General features: G+C 29.5%; 1 protein-coding gene across 6 annotated transcripts in view; it reads right to left on the bottom strand.

Moving 5' to 3' along the window:
- Window positions 1-519: 519 nt before the first annotated feature.
- LOC140451938 (furin-like protease 1) overlaps window positions 520-20,494 on the bottom strand; it is a 251,022-nt gene continuing 231,047 nt past the window's right edge. For 4 of the 6 annotated variants that reach the window (XM_072545915.1, XM_072545914.1, XM_072545918.1 and 1 more), the window contains one exon: window positions 520-7,854. In XM_072545915.1, the coding sequence (XP_072402016.1) occupies window positions 7,388-7,854 (467 nt within the window). In that variant the 3' untranslated portion in view covers window positions 520-7,387. Of the gene's footprint in view, window positions 7,855-11,959; window positions 12,247-20,494 lie in introns of those variants that run through there. The other 2 variants (XM_072545913.1, XM_072545919.1) reach the window with 2 other exon arrangements.

The raw sequence follows: 20,494 nt of genomic DNA, 5'->3' as shown, positions 1-20,494 counted from the left end.
CGAGATACGAGATATTATAGAGCACTTTGGATAAACTAGATTTACTATAAGACACATTTTGATTTATTGACTTAAAGAAGGCCTCTGGCGAAGTACAAAATTAACAAATGTGGCATGTGACATAATATGAGACGTGTGACATAAAACGTGAGGCGTGATATAATACGTGACATTTGATATAGGATTCTGGACACCCATATAAAAAGCATGGAAAACGGAAAGTTTACCTTGGACGGTTGACAGTAAAACTTGGACTAAAATTCAATACAAATAAATGGGTCAATTATCTGTTAGAAATGATACAGTCTAGCTTGTGACTGAACTATTCTAAATAAAAGTCCAAGGAATATCGTATTCAAAAAGTGTTTTTGTGTTATGAAATAAAATACAAATATAGTACATATTATTTATTAAAAAATTATAATAGTTCTAGTAATTTTAAAATAGTTTCTCTTGGTAGTTCTGCTTTGTATTTTTTCTTTGTATGATTTTCGTATCGTCATCCTACGTTGTTTTACAATACATTCTTCTCTTTTCATTTGCTTTATATTTTTTCTAATATCTTCATCACCTCTTTCATACTTGCAGGTTGATTTTACCTGTAGTTCATACTCTGATGTATATTTATCTAAATAACATACAACAACAATAAACCAACACAATGATCTAATCAAATAATTTTTCTAAATGTAGTTTTTGGATGTAGTCTTTTTCCCTGCACGTTGTATTTTTTTTGTAAGATAATATGGTAGATCCATTTGAAAAGTGAATTAATGAAATTAATGAGGTGCAGTACTTCCGTTATCTGCTACTAAATAAAATCGGCAAACGGAATACCATTTTACATTAGGAGCACATCCTAGAATAGAAACGTGACTGTGATTTAAGGGTAAATCATACCATTCTCTTGGTGATTCGTAATCCTTTGCCATATCAGCTGGCGAAAGAGCTTTAATGTCGTTGATTCTCAAAAGAGCCAGATAGTCACTTTTTGACAAAATACACATATAATAACAAAAAACTGCACTTTCAAAGCTGTCTCTATAGACTAATAGAGTCCTTACGAAGTCGTTAAATTGATCTTTTAGCACAGCTTCCCCCACCCTAATTGATTATTTCACGCATGCGCCATTAACACGGTCAAAGTTCAAAGTCTCGACTTGCAACTAACCAAGCTAATCCAACAAGTTCGACCGAACGTATGCACAGGCACGTTTTCCAAGTTTCGACGTGAAACGTGATACCAGCTTTAAATCACAGTACTTTTGTAAACCTATTTTACAATATTTAACATAAATTTTTTTATTCGTTAAATGATTTAATTTGATAAAATAAGCTTTTCTCTTCAATATGGTGCTTTCAGAATTAGTGTAGACCTAATAGTTTACGCATAATACCGTTGTACATAAAAGCTTTCTGGGATAAACAATTTCAATTTTGCAATAACTGTTAAGTGAAACTGCTTGAAATTTGTATAGCTGAATATTTGTGATATTCATATTTATGTGATAAGGTTTTTCTGAATTTTTAGGAAAGTTATTAGATAATAATTTTCAAAAAATTGACTTTTGTAGCTGTTTGCAATAATTGAGCAACAAATTAACAAAAATAATTTCAAAAACTCTTATTTTAAAGGATTTTCTATGCTTTAGCTTTCAACTTTTCCATATAACTTACCGATTTTCACCTTTAATATTTAAAATCAAATAGCGATCTTACATTGTTTATAAGTAAAAATGACGTTTAATCTTTTGCTGATTTTGTTTATTACATATTGTTATCACCAAATTTAACAAACGCAGTTGTTAGATGCCTCTATTAAAGAGACATGAAAAAAGCTTTTTATTTGGTAATTTCTCTATTCTGTCTATATCCTATGTGTTTCAAAAGGAGTTAATGTGTTGTCCTGAATTTTTACTAATGATAGGTAGTATCTTCGTAATGGTTATTTTTATCATGCATATGTTGTTTTTTGGAATCGCTAGTTCGTATGTACATATACCTCTCTAATTTACTTACCATTGCACGTCATCCGCGTCATAGCCCATGAGGTCACATGATACCAACACGACATATTTAGGCGGTAAGTGTGTTCTTTTTTAGAATCACTTTGCCGTATACACTGGCATTACAGCCACTAGACATATTTTATTATATAAGCGTAGAAATAATATTTAAAGATTTCTATTAATGTTAACTTACAGAAATACACAATAATGTTTCATTTAATTTGTATAAATGCATTATAAATCGTTTTTATGAAGATCATTTGTTAGGAACACACTGTAACTGGAATCGAACGAAGGTGATATCAAAGAATATAGAAGCGTCTATATTCTTTGGTGATATATTGGCATAAATTGGTACCAATGGTAATTTGGTGTACCATGGTAACACTTATTTGACAGTTGCGGTGTTGACACTTTTTATTTTACATTTTACATAAAATAAAATAAATATCTATGTATTCCATTTTACATCTTTATACGACGCATACAAGCGGCTCAAATTGTTTTTAACAAGATTATTTTTTAACTCTTGTTTTGTTTCTATTTCTTCTTCTTCCTTTGCCCTATCCGTTTCGGACGTTGGCTATTAACAAGGCTATTTTGACTTTGTTTACGGCACCTCTGAACAGTTCGGTCGATGTTAGTCCGAACCATTGTCGCAGGTTATGCATCCATGAGTGTCGTCTTCTTCCCGGTCCCCTCCTACTGTCGATTCTTCCTTGGACTATTAACTGTAGCAGCCGGTACTTAGTATGCCTCATGACATGTCCGAAGTACTCAAGCTTCCGTTTCTTTACGGTGAAGATTATTTCTTTGCTTTTGCCTATTCTCTGCATTACTTCCACGTTAGTGATGTGGTCTGTCCAGGATATCCGAAGAATACGGCGATATATCCACAGCTCAAAGGATTCTAGTTTCTTCAGGGTGGCTTCCGTTGTGGTCCATGCCTCTGCTCCATAGAACAAGACCGGGAAGACATAACACTTGACCAGTCTTAATTTTAGTTCCATTGAGATTTTGCTTGTGAACCACTTTTTCATATTGTTGAACGCGTTTCGCGCTTTTTCAATTCGTGATCTTATTTCTGTTGATTGGTCCCATTTTGTGTTGACTGTGGTTCCAAGGTATGTGTATGTCTCCACTTGTTCTATTTTTCGGTTGTTTAATGTCAATTGCATCGGAGGTTGTTGTGTTCTGCTGATGAGCATGCATTTAGTTTTGGTTGTATTGAGTTCTAAACCATATTCTTGACTTATTTACATTAAATATTAATTTGTTTTGTTGTATAATCCACTTTTGCAATAATTATGTGACCTATTTGATTTAAAATGGATTCAGGATTTTTTCATACTTTGGCAACTATGTCAACTTCGATCTCTGTCAATGATAATGACGTGCAACGGTAAGTAAATTAGATGGACTGTATGTACATATGCTGCTTTAAAGTCGACAAATAAGTATGTTAAACAATTTTAGGTATTTCCTTAGTGGTCTAAGGAAAAATTTAAACTCAGGCCACATTGCAACCAGGAACACTCAGTTGCCTACATTTGGCGCGAACTTGTTGATAAAAATGGAATTCTACGGGATTTTGTTACTTATCTTTCGATATTTTTATTGTAGAGTAACAGCAACTATTATGTCTTGCAAACCATACGTGAAAATATATCATCGTCAATAATTTCGTATAATAATCTTAAAAGATAAGAACTCCATTTAATAATATCTCATATAATAATATTAACAATTTATAAGTACACATATACTACTATATTTACAATATAAATATTACTAAAATATACATTAATTAATAAAAATAAAAGCATGCCCAGTCATTCGGTGGATAAATTACTGAGAATTTTGAAATATATCAATAAGGGCAGTATCTGCAAAAATTTACAATTACAATTAAAATAATATATTTTGGTATACACTCACAGACACTGCCCTTCGCTGGATGTGATTAGGAATGTATATTTTTATTATATAAAAGTCTTAAACAATCTAAATTCACTAATAGTTCGTTATTGAGCTGAGTAATTAAGTTACTAATATTTATTCTATCACATCTTGTCGATAAAAACAATGCAGGGGTTGTCAAGATATGATGATTACTATAAATTATACTTGCTAACGCCCTGCAACAATAAAATATATATAAAAATTATGCTAAAGAGATTTTCAAGTAAGCGAGTCAGTACGTTTCGTTTTATATTGTCAGGTAACACTCTGTTTATTCTTACGAGGCTTATTCTGCAACTTCTTAGCATTAGTAGTTGTCCAATTTAAATATTATACATCAACAAATACGTAAGTTATTATTAAGAACATTATTAACAGCTTGGGCGCCTGAGAATGCAGCTAGAAAAGGCGAAAGTTGCAGACAAAAACAATTATCAAGAAGTGTAGACTTTCGCGACTAGTATTGATATACTACGCGACTAGTGATGTATTGATACATCATTTTCAGGGTTAATAGGCCATAGTATGGAATTATTACTGTATTCTTAGTCTGCTTGAGGACTGAGATTCACTTAAGATTAACGTAGGGGAAAGTGATCCACATTCGGCTATTCGCAATAAATCAGAATTACATTTGAATTTAGCGCCCAAATTCGTTACCTGCCAACAAAACAATATTCAGTCTCTTGGCAGTGTGTTAGCAGAAAAAAATTAGAGAAGTTGTAGATTTTATCTTGAACCTTTATACATTTAATTTATTGTTTAGTTTTATTTTTGAAATTGAAATTTCAATCACAGTGCAATTGATAATAAATTATTTACTTTTTATCCTGTCGGAAAAACATAACTTTCAAACGGTAACGAGTATTTGAATTTAATTTAATATTATTTTCATAGCCATTGGTGAAGTTTTCGCTGATTTTTACGGTGAAGATTTGGATGGTAGCCGAATGTTCCTCATGTTAATTTTTAACACATATTTATCTTCTTTGGCTAAAAGAAAGTAAGTAAAGAATAAAAATAACATGAAACTCGCCATTCAAGCCGTTCTGATAAGTCGTTTAAGTCAAAACAAAGCAGCCCAAGATTAACATGTAAGAAGGCAAACCATAAAATCTAGAATCAAGATTCTTTTGAAAAATAAAAACAAAAGAAGATCTTCTTGCTAGTTGGGCTGATTCGGGCAATGATAGTGAGGAGGAGCGACATATACAAGCAAATACACCGCTCGTAAAGTTTTTACTATTAATCGAGAGTTAGAACTTGTGTCTTACATACAAACATATTCTAATTTAAACTACCGCCTAAACTATAAACAGATAAGGAAACTGACCTTCGATTTTGACCAAATTCTAAAGCACCAAAAAGTTGAAAGTCAAATAGAACGGCAGGTTTGTTTACTTTTTTGTATATTATTATGTATAATTAGGAAATAACAGAAATATCTTGTTTTTAGGTCTGGATTGGCTAAAAATACTAGCATACGCATTTCTATGGCTTTCAATATGCGGGCATCATGAAAAATATAAATTTAAGCCCGAACAGATCTGGAAAGCCCCGAAAGACAAAAAACAAGTGTCTCATATATTTTCACAGAGGCGAGGTGAATTTGTGACGTTTGTAAGGATGGTTGGTGCAGCTGGAGGAGCAGTACCACCGGTATTTGTGTATCCTAGAGTTAGAAATCCTGAAGAACATTTGGGTGATGTGCATCCGACGTCTGACATTGCTCTAGGGAATAAAAAAGGGTGCATAACATCTGATCTTTTTCCGAAAGTACTTTAGCACTTTGCAAGTATAAGGTACTACTTAAGATCTCTAGATAACCACGAGCCCCACATATCTGTAAAGGCCATTAAATTAGGTCGAGGGAAAGAGATCGTTTTACTGTCTTTTCCACCTTATACCACACACAGAACTCAGCCACTTGATGTTGGGCTATTTGGTTCCTTTAAATCATACCTAGCTATGGTTCAGCATGACTGGTTGCTTTCAAATTAGGGCGAAAGCCATTAAAATTCGATATCTGGCACGTCTGGCTGAGCACGCAAATGAATGTGCATTCCCAATTAAAAATATAAGTTTACTGGTCTGTGGCCGATTAATCGACTTGTATAGTGAAATAACCGACAAATCATTGACGCAAAATAAAGATGTTAGTTCTAATGGCACCACACAGAGGGAATTAGAAACCAGAACAATTTCACCAATTCCTTCAATATCAAAATTAATAAGAAGACACTTCTAGATTATTCTACAACTTCTATGTTATGTCAGATTAGACCGTATCCAAAAACACAACTTGAAGAAAACAAAACCAAAAAGAGAAGAGCAAAATCCACAATATAAACGGAGACGCCGGAATACGAAAAAAAAAACAAAGTTTAGAAGCAGAACGCGAAAAAAGATTAAGCTTAAAAAATAATAAGGCATCAGTCAAAAAAGATTGGTTGCAATTGGTAGAAAACGCAATATTTCAACATTAAGCGAGTGGAGCACTGAAGTTGTTTTACAAGATTGTTCGTCAGATGATGAAGATTTTCAATACTTTCAACCCATCTCTAAGAATGAACACATTGATGTGGGAAATTTTGTCTTGATGAAATTTATGGTTTTCAAGACAGAAATTTTTTATGTGGGTCAAATAACTTCTTTCCAGAATAAGGAATAAGTAGTTAAATTTCTACGTCGTAATCGTAACACAAACAGTTTTTTGTTTCCCACAGTCGACGACATTTCAGTAGTAGAAAAAAAAAGACATTGCAGATATTTTGCCTTGTTTTTAAATCTAATGATAATTTTTCGGGTTTAAATTGAAGCTGTGCTATGTATAAATAAAATACACACGTTTAAGATGCTTTTTCTTTACTCCTCCCGTAGGACAGTTTCGGCTATTTGTCAAAAGAATATAAAAACTCAAAATCGTAAACTTATTATTTTTAAATACAGATTTTTAACTCTTAAAACAAGTGTAGAATAAACTATAGTCCAATAAAATACCAGTTTCTGATTAGTTCTTGGAGTTTATTTATGTTTGGCTTCTAAAGGTTAATAAGTTAAATGTGGATCACTTTACCCTACTGAATAATTTTTATATAAGCAATATTTTCTTAAATTATTTTCGCGTTCCCCCTACTAAGAATTTACAGAATAGCCATGATAGTACGTTGTGTAATATATATTGTCACAACAATTAAATCATTAAGAAAATGTTTGGCTATAAAAATGATCAACCGCAATTACAATTAGACTATTTCTATTGAAAGACGTTTCGATAAAAATAGTCTATTTGGTAGCAAGACAATTACGTAGAACTAAAATTGGCATTGACGAAAATATTAAGCTGTCTAGAAGTTGCTGTGATAATATATTAAAATTCTTGTTTACAAGAATATTCAGTGTCTTTATTATATTTGTCACTCACTGTCATCGCTGTAAACAGTCGATTTAACATTTTTTTCCATTCTTCTAATATCATGTACGACGTCGTAAGATACATTGTCTCTATAATGGCCTATTTTTCTTCTCTTAATGCAAAGGTAAATAGCCACAGGAATGCTACATGCAAGCATTATGATGCTGACTATAAACATTCTATAGTACCACTTTTCTGAAAGTACTTCCGAGACGATATGGATGGGATAACAATACGATTCTGTTGATGACGATATCACAAGCTCAGCGTCGCTGTAACATTCTAAACAACCAGTGTCTAATGAGCTTTTGCAGGATTTACATGTGTAATGACAAGGTGAGCAGGTTTGGTTTTTAAGGTATCGCTTTATTTCTTCTGGGGTGTCGAAATCTAAAATCGTGTTGTAGAATTTTTCCTGGCAGCTGTTTATACAAAAGCCTTTGTACAGCACGTAGTTGGGAGAACAATCTGCAAAAAAAAAATTTATGAATTATTTTTCTATATCTGAATAACTTATCAACTTATAAAGATATCTAAAAAAGCGAGCAAACATCGAGATCAAACTATTTAGAAGATAACTACGGTGGTAAGTTTTTATAGAAGGAAGAATCCTCGAAAACTCTCAGCGAATCCGTTAACTAAAAGATTATAATAACATAAGATATAAAATAAGAAAGAATACAGTACTTTTGGTCGTATACAGAAAGGAGACTAGGAAATAGGGAGAAAATAACTACATATATTTGAATAAATAGTCACAAATAAAATGCGAAAGATAGAAGTGAATATTTCTTAAGCGCATTATTAGTGGATTAATGAAATTTTATATCTACTTATTACTGAATTGTTAATATTTTTTTATAATAATACCACCCATTTAAGTTCTTTAAAATTTAAACAATTTTAATTTTTTTCATTAAAAATTCTTAATAATTTCAGTAATTTTTAAAATTTGTTAAATGTAATATAAAATTTATTCATCATTTACTATTTGATTATCAGCATATTTCATTATAATGGATTTAAAACAACAAAAAACAGGATGTATTAGTGTAGGAGTGACCGAGGACCACAGCTTTCTTATCGGCTACGCAAGGAGCGATGGTTTTTAATTTATTTTAATTTTTATTTTATTCGATTCGAGTCGATACGGTTGGATTTATATTATATAATTTTATTTTACTTAATTTAATTCAATTAAATTTTAGTTAATTTAAATTTTTTTTAAATTGTAGTCAATTTTATTTATTTTTAATAAATTTTACTTAATTTTTACTTCATTTAACTTAATTATTTCTACTGTTAGCCAATTTTGTCTAATTTTATTTAATTTTTAATAATTTAATTTAATTTGATTAATTCTATCCAATTTTGTGTAATTTATTCAAATTTTATCTCTTTTTACGTAATTTTATTTAATTATATTTAATTTTATTTATTTAATTGTATCTAATTTTATATAATTTTATTCAATTATATCTAATTTTATTTAATTCATCTTATTTTCTATAATTTTATGTATTTTAATTTATTTTTTAAATTTTATTTATTTGTATTTAATTGTATTTAATTTTATTAAATTTTATATAATTGTATTTAATTTTATGTAATTTGGTTTAATTTTATTAAATTTTATTTATTTTATTTGGGGGACGTTGATTTTATTTAATTTCCTTTTATTTAATTTTATTTAGTTTTAGCTAATTTTATCTAAATTTATTTTATTTTATGTAATTGTATTTAATTGTATTGAATTTTATCTAATTTTCATTATTTTTATTTAATTTTATCTAATTTTGTGTAATTTAATTTAATGTTATTTAATTTTATTCATTTTTTTCTAATTTAATCTAATTTGATTTAATTTGATCTAATTTTACCTAATTTTATCTTATTTTTTGTAATTTTGTTTAATTGTATTTATTTTATTTAATTTTATCTAATTTTATCATTTTTTTCAATTTTGTTTCATTTTATTTACTTTTATCAAATTTATTTAATGTTATTAGTTTTATTTTATTTAATTTTATTTATTTTATTTATAATACGTTGGTTTGATTTAATTTTATGTAATTTTACCTAATTTTCTCTTTTAGCTTATTTTATTTAATTTATTCTAATTTTATATAAATGTATTTAATTTTATTAGATTTTATTTATTTCTCTTATGAGACGTTTATTTTATTTAGTTTTATATAATTTTATCTTATTTTACCTACTTTTTTTTATCTAATTTTATTTAATGTTATCTAATTTTATTTAATTATATTAGTTGTATTTACTTTTCTTTAATTTTATTTAATTTCATTGAATGTTATTTTATTTCATTTAATTTTATGTGATTTAATCTAATTTTAGCTAATTTTCTCTTTTATCTAATTTTCTCTTTGATCTAATTTTATTTAGTTTTATTTTATTTAATTTTATCTAAATTTATCTAATTTTATTTATTTAATTATATTACATTTTATTATATTTTATTTATGAGAAGATTATTTATTTACTTTTATTCTATTTTAATCTTAGTTTATTTTATTTTGTTTTAATTTATTTTATATTATACAAATATTTATTTAAAATCAAATTTAGATAAATCGATTCAGTCGTTGTCGAGTTCTTATAAAAAGTTATAAAAAATAACATGATTGTTCAGTTCATTTTTATAATAAGTATATATATATATATATATATATATATATATATATATATATATATATATATATATATATATATACTGCTCGCATTTCGGGTCCGAGCAACAATATCATACCGAGCGATAAGAAGTATTCACTTCAAAAAAATGATGAGAATGGAAATTTCATCAATCGAACATCTATCTACATAAATAAGGTGGTCAGAAAGTTGTAAGTTTCTCAAAACACTAGGACAAGAAAAAAAGATCAATGTTTTTTAAATGAATCAACAATGTGTACCCTCATGAATCATGAGGGCATTCATTTTATATTCACTTTTCATCAAGTCAAATGAAGTTTTTATCAAATTAATTTGTTGTCATCTTTGTGTTAAATGAATGAATGTTAAAAAGCTACACCGTGGAAACACGCTCATGCAACAAATAAAATAATTTCGAAAGTTTTTTTTGAAATTTTATATATTTAAAATATCGTTTATGATTTATGCAGGGCACAGTAAATATAATTGTGTACAACGAACTCTTGAATTAACCACAAACCATATTTCAAATACTGGTAATAGTAGTTCATATACTATTTACCTCCCCCTGACCAATTCTTTACACCATGTCCATTACCTTACTATCATACTAGAAATTAAATAAAAGCTTGCATGTCTTAAAAACTGCACTCCAAAACATAATTGTCACATTCTAAAAGTAGATAAATAAAATTACAATCTATATGGCCTGATGAAGACTCCGGGGAGGGAGTTGAAAGCTTGACCTTGCAAAAAAATGGTCTAACCCTGAAATCTGAGTGAGATTAAATCTAAATTGGTAAAAGTTTGACATCCAGCAGCGAATGGAAGTATTTTGACCATAGATGCTGATTTTATCTTGCTTGATTATTGATTTAGTTATTTCATTCAACTCGTGACATTCTATGATATGTCACAGTCATTGCCGCTTGCAATTTTTTTTTTTATATTTCCGGGTTAATTCGTATTGTATTTCTTTTAAATCCATTTATATTTGAGGCTATTATTTTAAAAAATCTAAGAATTTTACTATGCAATCCACTCACGCAAAAACCTACGTTTTTTATGGTTTGCAGCTTTTGTGTGACGCTAACTGGTGCCTGTAATTTTAAGTGAAAGCAACTTTAAAATTTTTTTTAAGTTCAGCTGTCTGCCTATGTTTCCAATTTGGTTTAAAGATATAGTGTTATTTTGAATGATCGTTTAAAGAGTCATTATAAGTCAGTCCGACACTGAACCTTTTTCTGGCACTGGAAGATTATGTTCTCATTTAAATAATAATTAATCTCACTAGAACACTAAAACAAAAAGAAAAATTAAAACGGACATTCATACACTTAATGGCCGCTGATAAATATGATGATAAGTGTAGGAGAGGATACTTTTTTAGAGGAAAACATCAAAGGCAGGTGAATTATGCAACAATATAACAAAAACGTCAATCAAATACGTTTTGTTGCGCAGTTCTTAGTTTAAAATATGATCAAAAATAAAAAAAATCAAATAAAACCACAAATCTGACAACAATTTTACCACAACAATCATGCACAAAAAGTTCGGCAAAAACTTACCAGTTTTAATACCTTCTTCTTCTTGTCACTTGGCGTCCTGAAGGATTACCTTTAGCTTAGTCGAGATGATGGATTTGTAAAATACTTGGCTTTACAAGCCAATAGTACTTATATCTAATATTTGGTACAGCCGTATGAGGATTTTGTATGATTGTTGTCAGTTTGCTGCCAGTTATCACTATTGACAGGTAAATTAGTTAAACAATTATAATTATTTTTAAATGCATTTTTTTTTTTAACAACAGTGATTTCTGGCCAACAAAATGACAAAATGTTGCGTGTTTCACAATATAAAGGACTAATTCTAGGAATGGTAAATTCGAAAATCAGTTTGCATAATTTATATTTTATTCTGTTTAGGTTACAAATATTATTTACATACAACATATTGTGTAATTACAACAAACGCCTTCTAGTTTGGTAACTTCCGCAGTCGGATATGCATTACGCTTTAGAGGAAGACAATTATGAGGAAATACAATACAATAAATATCTATGTAATATAAAGAATAATTTACTCAAAATAAACTATATAAAAAACTAGTGTAGAAAGAAATTTTTTGATCAAAAGAACTTACTGGCAATCTATTGAGGATGGAACACCGGATGGCACAAACTGAAATAAATACTAAATTAAACAAAGGAGTGACCTGGTGAGAAAACGGTGACACCCTATGAATGATTTTAAATGCACATTATAGGACAAATATTAACTTCATTTAACATTTTGATTTTCAGATTGGAAGCCAAAACACACATATCCGATGTATGTATCTTCTTCTGTTAAGTTGAAAACTAAATCCTATGGTGATTTAACAAAAATTGCGTCTAATATTCAACAACTTGGCCATTTGATTCCACATTAAATGTACAATCCTTTCACATTGTACTGTCAATATCTTTGAGGATTAGTCATAGGATAACTTTGCTTAAAATAACTAACAGCAGAACCAATTTTTGTCTGTTGAAGTCTTTTGTTAGAACTGAGTTCATATAAGCAAATAAACTGACTTGAAATAAAGTCATCCCAGAAACGTACCTCAAAAATACTGAAAATGCCATTTTAAAGCTTTATACTTTAATGAAATAGCCAAATTAGAAGCAACATACGGTTTAGGTACAACATAATAGAAAAGGATAGAACATTAGATGGATATGTTAATTTTGGAAACAACTTCTGGGTAGGTCAGAGCATTAGATGAAGCTTTTATTTAGATGCGATGGATGATAGTTTCAGAACCATACGCATATTCCTATGTGTTGTTATTGTACATGCAATGTAAGTTTCTTGATATCGTTTCTATGAATGTAAGTTCGATTTATATTTTACATGCCTCGCAGCCACTTCTTCAACGATTAACCACTTACAACAGTTAGTTGATCGTTTCTGAATGGAACCCCAATTTAGCTAAACATGACGAATTGTATAGAATAAAATTGGTTGTTTTACAATTAATATAACATTTCTCCAAATATTTAGCACCTCCCTGTATTATTTTTAGTCCTTGAGCAAGCGTTTCGACGCGGGGCTCAAGGAAATCGAGAATAAAATACAGAATAACAAATATTTGGAAGGGTTAATTCATATTATAATTGTGTGATAAAAAACAGTTGCAATAGTTTAACAAAAATCTTAACACAGTTATCACCCCCGCAACGAAGTATTAGAATAAGGACTGAACCAGTTTACCACTTCTTTTCACCTACTACTCCTAACATACTTTAAAATGTCTCCATGTTTGTTGTGACTACTGAAAAATGTTTCGCAGTTCATAGTAAATAACCTTTTAAAGTCTGTTTTTCTTGGTCAAAAATTTTGTTAGAATCCTTTCTTGTCGGTGTCATCTTGCTTGAAGACATTTTTTTTGTTAAATCGAGCATGATTGAATTTGGTGTTACATTTTATAGATGATTTAGTTGTTTTTTCAAATACCTATTCATTAAATGTATGATTAGGTTTCAGAAGAAAAAAAATGGTAGTCCTTTCTAACTATTAAAGAATCAGTCGATGTATATCGTTACAGGTAAAAGGTTTTTGACTAGTGCCGCGAACTGGTACCAAACTATTGAGCTTCTGACCTACTAAGGGTGTTTGAATAAAAAGTGATCGCGCTGTTACAAATTTCTTACAATTAGGCCACAGAATCCACTTTGACCGAGTTAAAAACAAAACAGTTTACATTAAACTTGTTGCCTATTAGGCAATAATATCGTCACGAGTGATGTATACGAGCCCCCAAAATAATAACTTCAAACATTATACAAATAATACATACAATTTTGTTATTAATATAATAGGTAAACTACAGTGCTGCACTACACACCACATGGGAAAGAAATCATGGCGGTAAATGACGTGACAACCGATTTTCACAACTACAAGATCTATCCTGATGTTTATAATCATCGAATACACGAATAAATAAAAATCAAAACATCTGGAACATTAGGACATTACTTGAAAGTATCTAAAATTTTGTACTAACTTTACAATGTGAAGGTTATTATTTTAGGGGAAGGTTTATTAAAACATGTCACTTAATTTTTCACTTCAGATTTAAAAATAGACACCTAAATCATAATTTATAATAATAATAATAATAATAATAATATATAAAGGAAATATTCAGTTATATACAAAGTTTTAGAGCCCAATTATTATTTTATAAATCTTTGATATTAATAGCCCTTTGATAATAAAAATAATAACAATAAATAATATTAATTAAATAATTAATTATTTAATAATATTATTTCTGTTGAGATTTAACACCCCTTTAGTATCCAAGCATTTTACGATGCTTTACTTGAGTAAGAGTGTCTGTATAAACCAAACATAGTGATATTAAAGTTAAATACACCCATTTTTTTTAAATAAGAACTATATACATTTTTGACCGTTCTGTTTTTGCCAAATTATGTGACATGCCTGAAGATTTTATGTACCTATATATAGCTTAAGTTTTGGCAAACTTAACAAATAAATCTTTAAGGACTCAGATCACCTCCTACGTATTTATTTCTCAATATAATACTAGATAAAAAACTGATTAAAAACACGTTCTCGAATTATTTGATGCTTTTTGTATGGGGTTGAAGGTTGGAAGCGTTCTATGAGACCCTTATAGAGTTAACTACAGTTAATCCCATTAAAGAACATAATGAAACTGATTTTCAAAAGGCAGAAAGACTTACAATTGGTTTTATTATAACTTAGCGCTCTACAATTTCAGTACATCATCAGGTCCATGATATAAGTTTACTTAACAACAAAAACAGAGAGAAAAGACTGCTACAGTTGTCTTAGGTATTTAAGTATAAATTATGCCAATACTATGTCTATAATGAACTAAATTTAATATAATATACATAAGTGTAAGAGTATTTACATCATATTAAATTTTGTTCATTGTAGGCTTAGTATTGGTATATTTTATACTAAAAAACCTATAACAACGGTAGCAATCTTTTCTCTTTTTTAGTGATTAAGTACATTGTATCATGAACCTGATGATGCGCTGAAATTATAGAACCCGAAACTTATAGTAACACCAATTGTATTTTTCTTTTTACCTTTTGAAAATAGACTCACATTTGCAAACAATTCATCATTTAAAACTAATTATAATTATTAAGTATTAAATATTGAAACATAGCGAGAATGAAACCTGCAAGATGTGTTATACTGCAAGCAAATGAATATTGTCGTGATATGTTTCGACTCTTTCCCCATGAAAAACTTTATGACATGAATTGGTTTATCGTTAAATTTTTCATATGTCCTGTTTCAGTTTCAGTACGCCATCATTGATGGGACACTGTCGATTTGCCGGGATAAATTTCAGATTCCATACTCTTAAAATTAATGGTTAACATACTTTCAGGAACTACTTTTCGTATACAGTGTGCCTCAAAAGTTGTGTATTTAGTAGGATGAAAAGTTTATAAATTTCACAGAAAAACTCGTGTCTCAATAACTTCACGATTCTTAATAACTAGAAAAAATTACAATCACTGGAAGACAGCACTGAAATATTAGATAATATATATGTCATTTCAAAAAAAATGATATACAGGGTGTTAGTAAATTAGTGCGACAAACGTTAGAGGGCGATTCTACATGAAAATATAATGACAGTTGCTATATAAATGCATTTCCGAAAATGATTCTTTTCCGAGATAATTTTTCTTACAAACTGACGATTTATTTATTGGTTTGAAGCAGGTGGCTATATGCAAATGAAATTTGGTGAATTTTAAGATGTAGTTATTGCGTATTTTTTGACATACAATTAGGAATTTTTAATTTCTCGTTCAATTTGTGACAAAAAATCTCCGCTGGCTTTTTTATATGAGGTGCGGTTTTTATGCAAAAAATATTTTATATGAGGTGCCGTTTTTATGCAAAAAATAAAACATCGTAACGCATATTTTTCTTTCTTTAATACACTGTCTTGTAGGCTACTGTCAACATTTATCAGTTATTTTATTAAGCTACTGTCAACAATTATCTAATTTTAAATACAAAATATTAAATTACCATTTCTTCATTATTGAGCTTCTTTTAACATTATTGTTAGTGATTATTTTTTCTTTTATCGAAAAGAATGGACCATTTTACAAATGAGGAATTGCCAGACATGCGTTTTGTCTGCGGTCGAATTAATGGAAAAATGGCGGACTGGAATGAAATGTTTACGCCAAAATGCTACATTTAAGAAACAAACGGCTGACTGCGGGTCCGACGAGAAGAATAAACTGTGCAACTAAAAGCGGCAGTTCCCGAGTTTTGCGGAGTCACCTGAAGCAAGTACTCGAAAAATTGCCAACATATTGAATATAAGTAACTTCACTGTATTTACAATTTTTAAAGAATATCAACTGTTTAACATCCTACGTCCAAGCTCTACTTCATAGAGTCCTTATGGGTCTAGTCCTAATGATAGGGGTGATACAATGGATCTGTCTTGGGAGGTCTAACTATCTGAAGGACTCATAAATGGGCCCTACCTCGATCTACTATAACCATACCTTTGTTTCCTACAGGAAGAGTTACTTATTCTGTATAAAGAAATTCCTTTACAACTGAGACAACACTTATGGTTCATCCATGACTACGTACCAGCCTATTTTACCATTAATGTACGTAATCGCTTAGATACAGTATATTCAAATCGTTGGATAGGTATGGGAGGTACACAGAACATTAGTCTGCTTTATCGTCGGATTTAAATCCCCTAGATTTTTGCATTTGTTATTTTCTTAAGTCCTTAGTTTATTCCATTCCCGTCGAAAATGTTGATTAACCTGGGGAATCGAATATAATCGGCTGTGAGACAGTAAGAGTTAAATATTATGACGTTTTCTAACATTCTTTGTAGCTTTGCGCCTATTTAAAATTTTCTTACTGGTACTATGTTATTGTTCTGGTTTAATGTTATTGTATTAGATTGTTCTTGATAATGTATTAAAGAAATAAAAAATACGTGTTAAGATGTTTTTTCGGTATAAAAACGGCGTCTCATATGACAAAAAGGCAAGAGAGATTGTTTGTCACAAATTGAATGAGAAATTCAAAAATTATTTTTAATTTAAAATATGTGTTGGGTACCAGTTTTTCTTTAAAAAAATTGAGACCATTACCATGAATATAAAATGTTTAATTGTAGGTCAAAAAATGTGCAATAACTACCTATTAAAACTGACCAAATTTTATTTGCATATCCCAACCGGTTTCAGAGTAATAAATAAATAAAAAAATTGTAGGAAAAATTTCATCACCCCGTATATTAGAAAACCAAGCATTTACATACATACATTTATTGTCATTAATTTCTCATGCAGAATCACCCCCTAAAATTTGTCGCACTTATTTACTAACAGCCTGTATATGTATATATCATAAAAAAATTAAGGAACATAATATAATAAATCATTTGCACTAAAATACAATTCTGCTAAACAAATTCTGGGATTAAGAAAACTTCGAACATTTTTGTAGGTTGATTTAGCAGTTGTTCCAGCTAGAGTGCAGTTTAGGACAAATGCAAGGATTTCGTATTCTAAAACTTTTCATCCACATTTTTAATCCCATTTGGGGGACACCGTATATAACAACATAAATAAAAAAAGTCTCTCGAGTTATGTACAAAAAAATAAAACAATCACAGTAAACAGTACCTTATATAATATTGGTAGAACTTAATAAAGTAAAGACGGTGGCAATACGACTCTAAATTTATTAGTACATAGGGTAATTGCACTTAAATTTTAAGTCTAAAATTTACTGATCTACCACAAACTTGTTTTATCTAATTTTGAATTGATAATTTGGCACATTTTTAATTATAAAAATGGCTACGGCTATTACGTTCAACGTTAATCTACAATGTGACCTTCATATTGAAGAAAAATGTTAAGAATATTCCCAGAACTCTCGTGTTTAATAAATATTTACTAAAATGTATATAGTGTGGAAGCCATTTATGGACTACTTTTGGCCTTCTTAAAAAAGTTTAACAAATGCTCCTACATCTCAACCATATAAGTTAATTTTATAATCTAACAAAAATATGAATATATTCGATATACTCTTTTTTAGAGACATCCTCTGTAATTATTTATTTTTGAAAAACTCCTTAAATGAGCTCAATTAAGTCCACTTCCACTCAACGCAGGACAGACTGGGTGGAAGTTCACACACACACAACAAAATACACACAAAACAATACACATATACTCATATATATACACCTTGATCAATCTGCAAATCACCAGAGAGTGGCACAACTGACACTACCTATGCTGAGATTTGTACTGCAACCTTCCTTACCAATTCCGAGGTTAACACCATCGTGCCCATGAGATGCAGATGAAGCGATGCCCCAGATATCTGGTCCAGATAATGGACACGAAAAAAAAGAGTTGGTTCAGAAGCTCTATATCTGTATGAAATAGGTCTTAATGGCCCCAATCAGAATCTTACAAGCGAACCTTCAGCAACGTATCATTCAGCAACCTTCATTGGAGGCTTGAAACACACTCAATATCCTAAAAAAATACAGTATGAGGGAGTATCATAAGTGATGATAAAATTCGTCTGATTTTTATAGAAAAACTTTGACATTTCAAAAAATATTTTGAGTATTTTTCGAGACGACGTTGTTCCTGTTTTGGTAAACATATATAAGTGCAGTGACTAGCTAGAATACCAGATCTCACGTCGTTGGATTATTGGTGGGGGTTACCTCAATAGTATAATATGCGAAACACCTACTAGTATTGCAGATATCAGACAAAGGATAAAAACAGAAAAGTTAGGGAGAAGTTTTATAACAGACTAGCTTATTGCCAACGGTTAGGTGGAGAACATTTTCAGCATTTATTTTAATATAATTCTAACCATAATTCAAATCAAATTTTCACTCTATATTATTTGAGTTGGTCATAAATGTTAAGTTCTTTGAAGTGACCTTATTAAGGAAAGTTAACAAAATTATAAAATGATATAGAGTGTTTGACTGAAAAAAAAAGTGTACCAGCAGTAGAAATCTGATGTGAATCACCATACCTATGTATTTATATTTGTGTTCAGATTATAGATTATAGAATTTCGTTAATATGTTGACGTGTCCCTGCGTTTATTAGAGTTTTCTAAAATAAAAATACGCTAAAAATAATTATATTCCATAAGAGGTCCCCACACTGTATAAAAATTCATCTTAATATTATGGACGTACCTGAATAAGATTTTATATTTAATAGAATCAAAGAAGTGGAGAATTACGGTTGATCGTAATTGGTAAAATTTGCGAGAATTTAATTAACAGGTCGATATTTATTACTATAAATTAAATTTAAATTAATTTAAGGTAAATAAATTTTTTATTTAATTAAAAATATTGCAAGATGTTTATTAAAAGATAGATATTGGTGTATCGAGAATTGCACTATCGAAATTCATTATTGCCCTGTATTGTTGGGGAATGAAAGGGTTTGGAGAAGATAAGAAGTGGAAATGATCGTAGAGATATTTGAAAATACTTTTTTCTTCAAAATGGTCAGTCAAACTATGTAGAATTAAAGTCAATATTTATCGAAAAATCCCTAATACAAAATATTTGACTAAAATATGAAGTCAATCCATACTGATTTTTTTCTTTTCTGATCTGATTACGGAGAAAATTTTCTTCTATATTTATCTACTTTTAACCAAAGGCACATGTCATTATTCAATTTGTTTTATTGAATTAGCCTTTTTTGCATTATTGCTACTATAAAAAAAGCAATTGAGGAATGTAATTTATATGATTTAGAACAACAGTGAAAATATTATTTAAGAATATAATAAACTGTTCCGTCATAGTTAAATCAAAGAAATCAGCAAATTAATCTGAAGTCATAGGAAAAAGTGTTGTTCTCAATCAGATAAATGTCACTAAACTATGAACGATACATGACTAAATTTGAAATTCAGTATGGTGAATGAGTGTGTATGTACCTCCTAAATAAATTTTTTCCAGAATGAATTTATTAAATATTTAAGTAGATGGCAGTGAAGTATTTTCACATACTTCCTTCATAATGCTATATAGTATTAAAAAACAAATATCAATAAAAATAAATATTCTGCATCATCAACAAAACCATCTTTAAGTAACTCTATCTCAGGTACAGTATTGGAAAAAAAGAAATGGCGTACATAACACACATCACATTCAATATATAGGCATTTGACACGTTCTACCCACTCCCACCTGCAAAAAAATGGTCAACAGATAAACCAAACAGACAGATAAATATAAAAAAGGGAGAGCGAGAAAATGAAAAGAAGAAAATTTAGATTGATAAAATAAGGGAAATCT

Source organism: Diabrotica undecimpunctata, chromosome 10 (genome assembly GCF_040954645.1).
Source record: "Diabrotica undecimpunctata isolate CICGRU chromosome 10, icDiaUnde3, whole genome shotgun sequence".
NCBI lineage: Eukaryota > Metazoa > Arthropoda > Insecta > Coleoptera > Chrysomelidae > Diabrotica > Diabrotica undecimpunctata.
The sequence above is the reverse complement of the archived record's forward strand: the minus strand, read 5'-3'. Positions and strand labels throughout refer to the sequence as shown.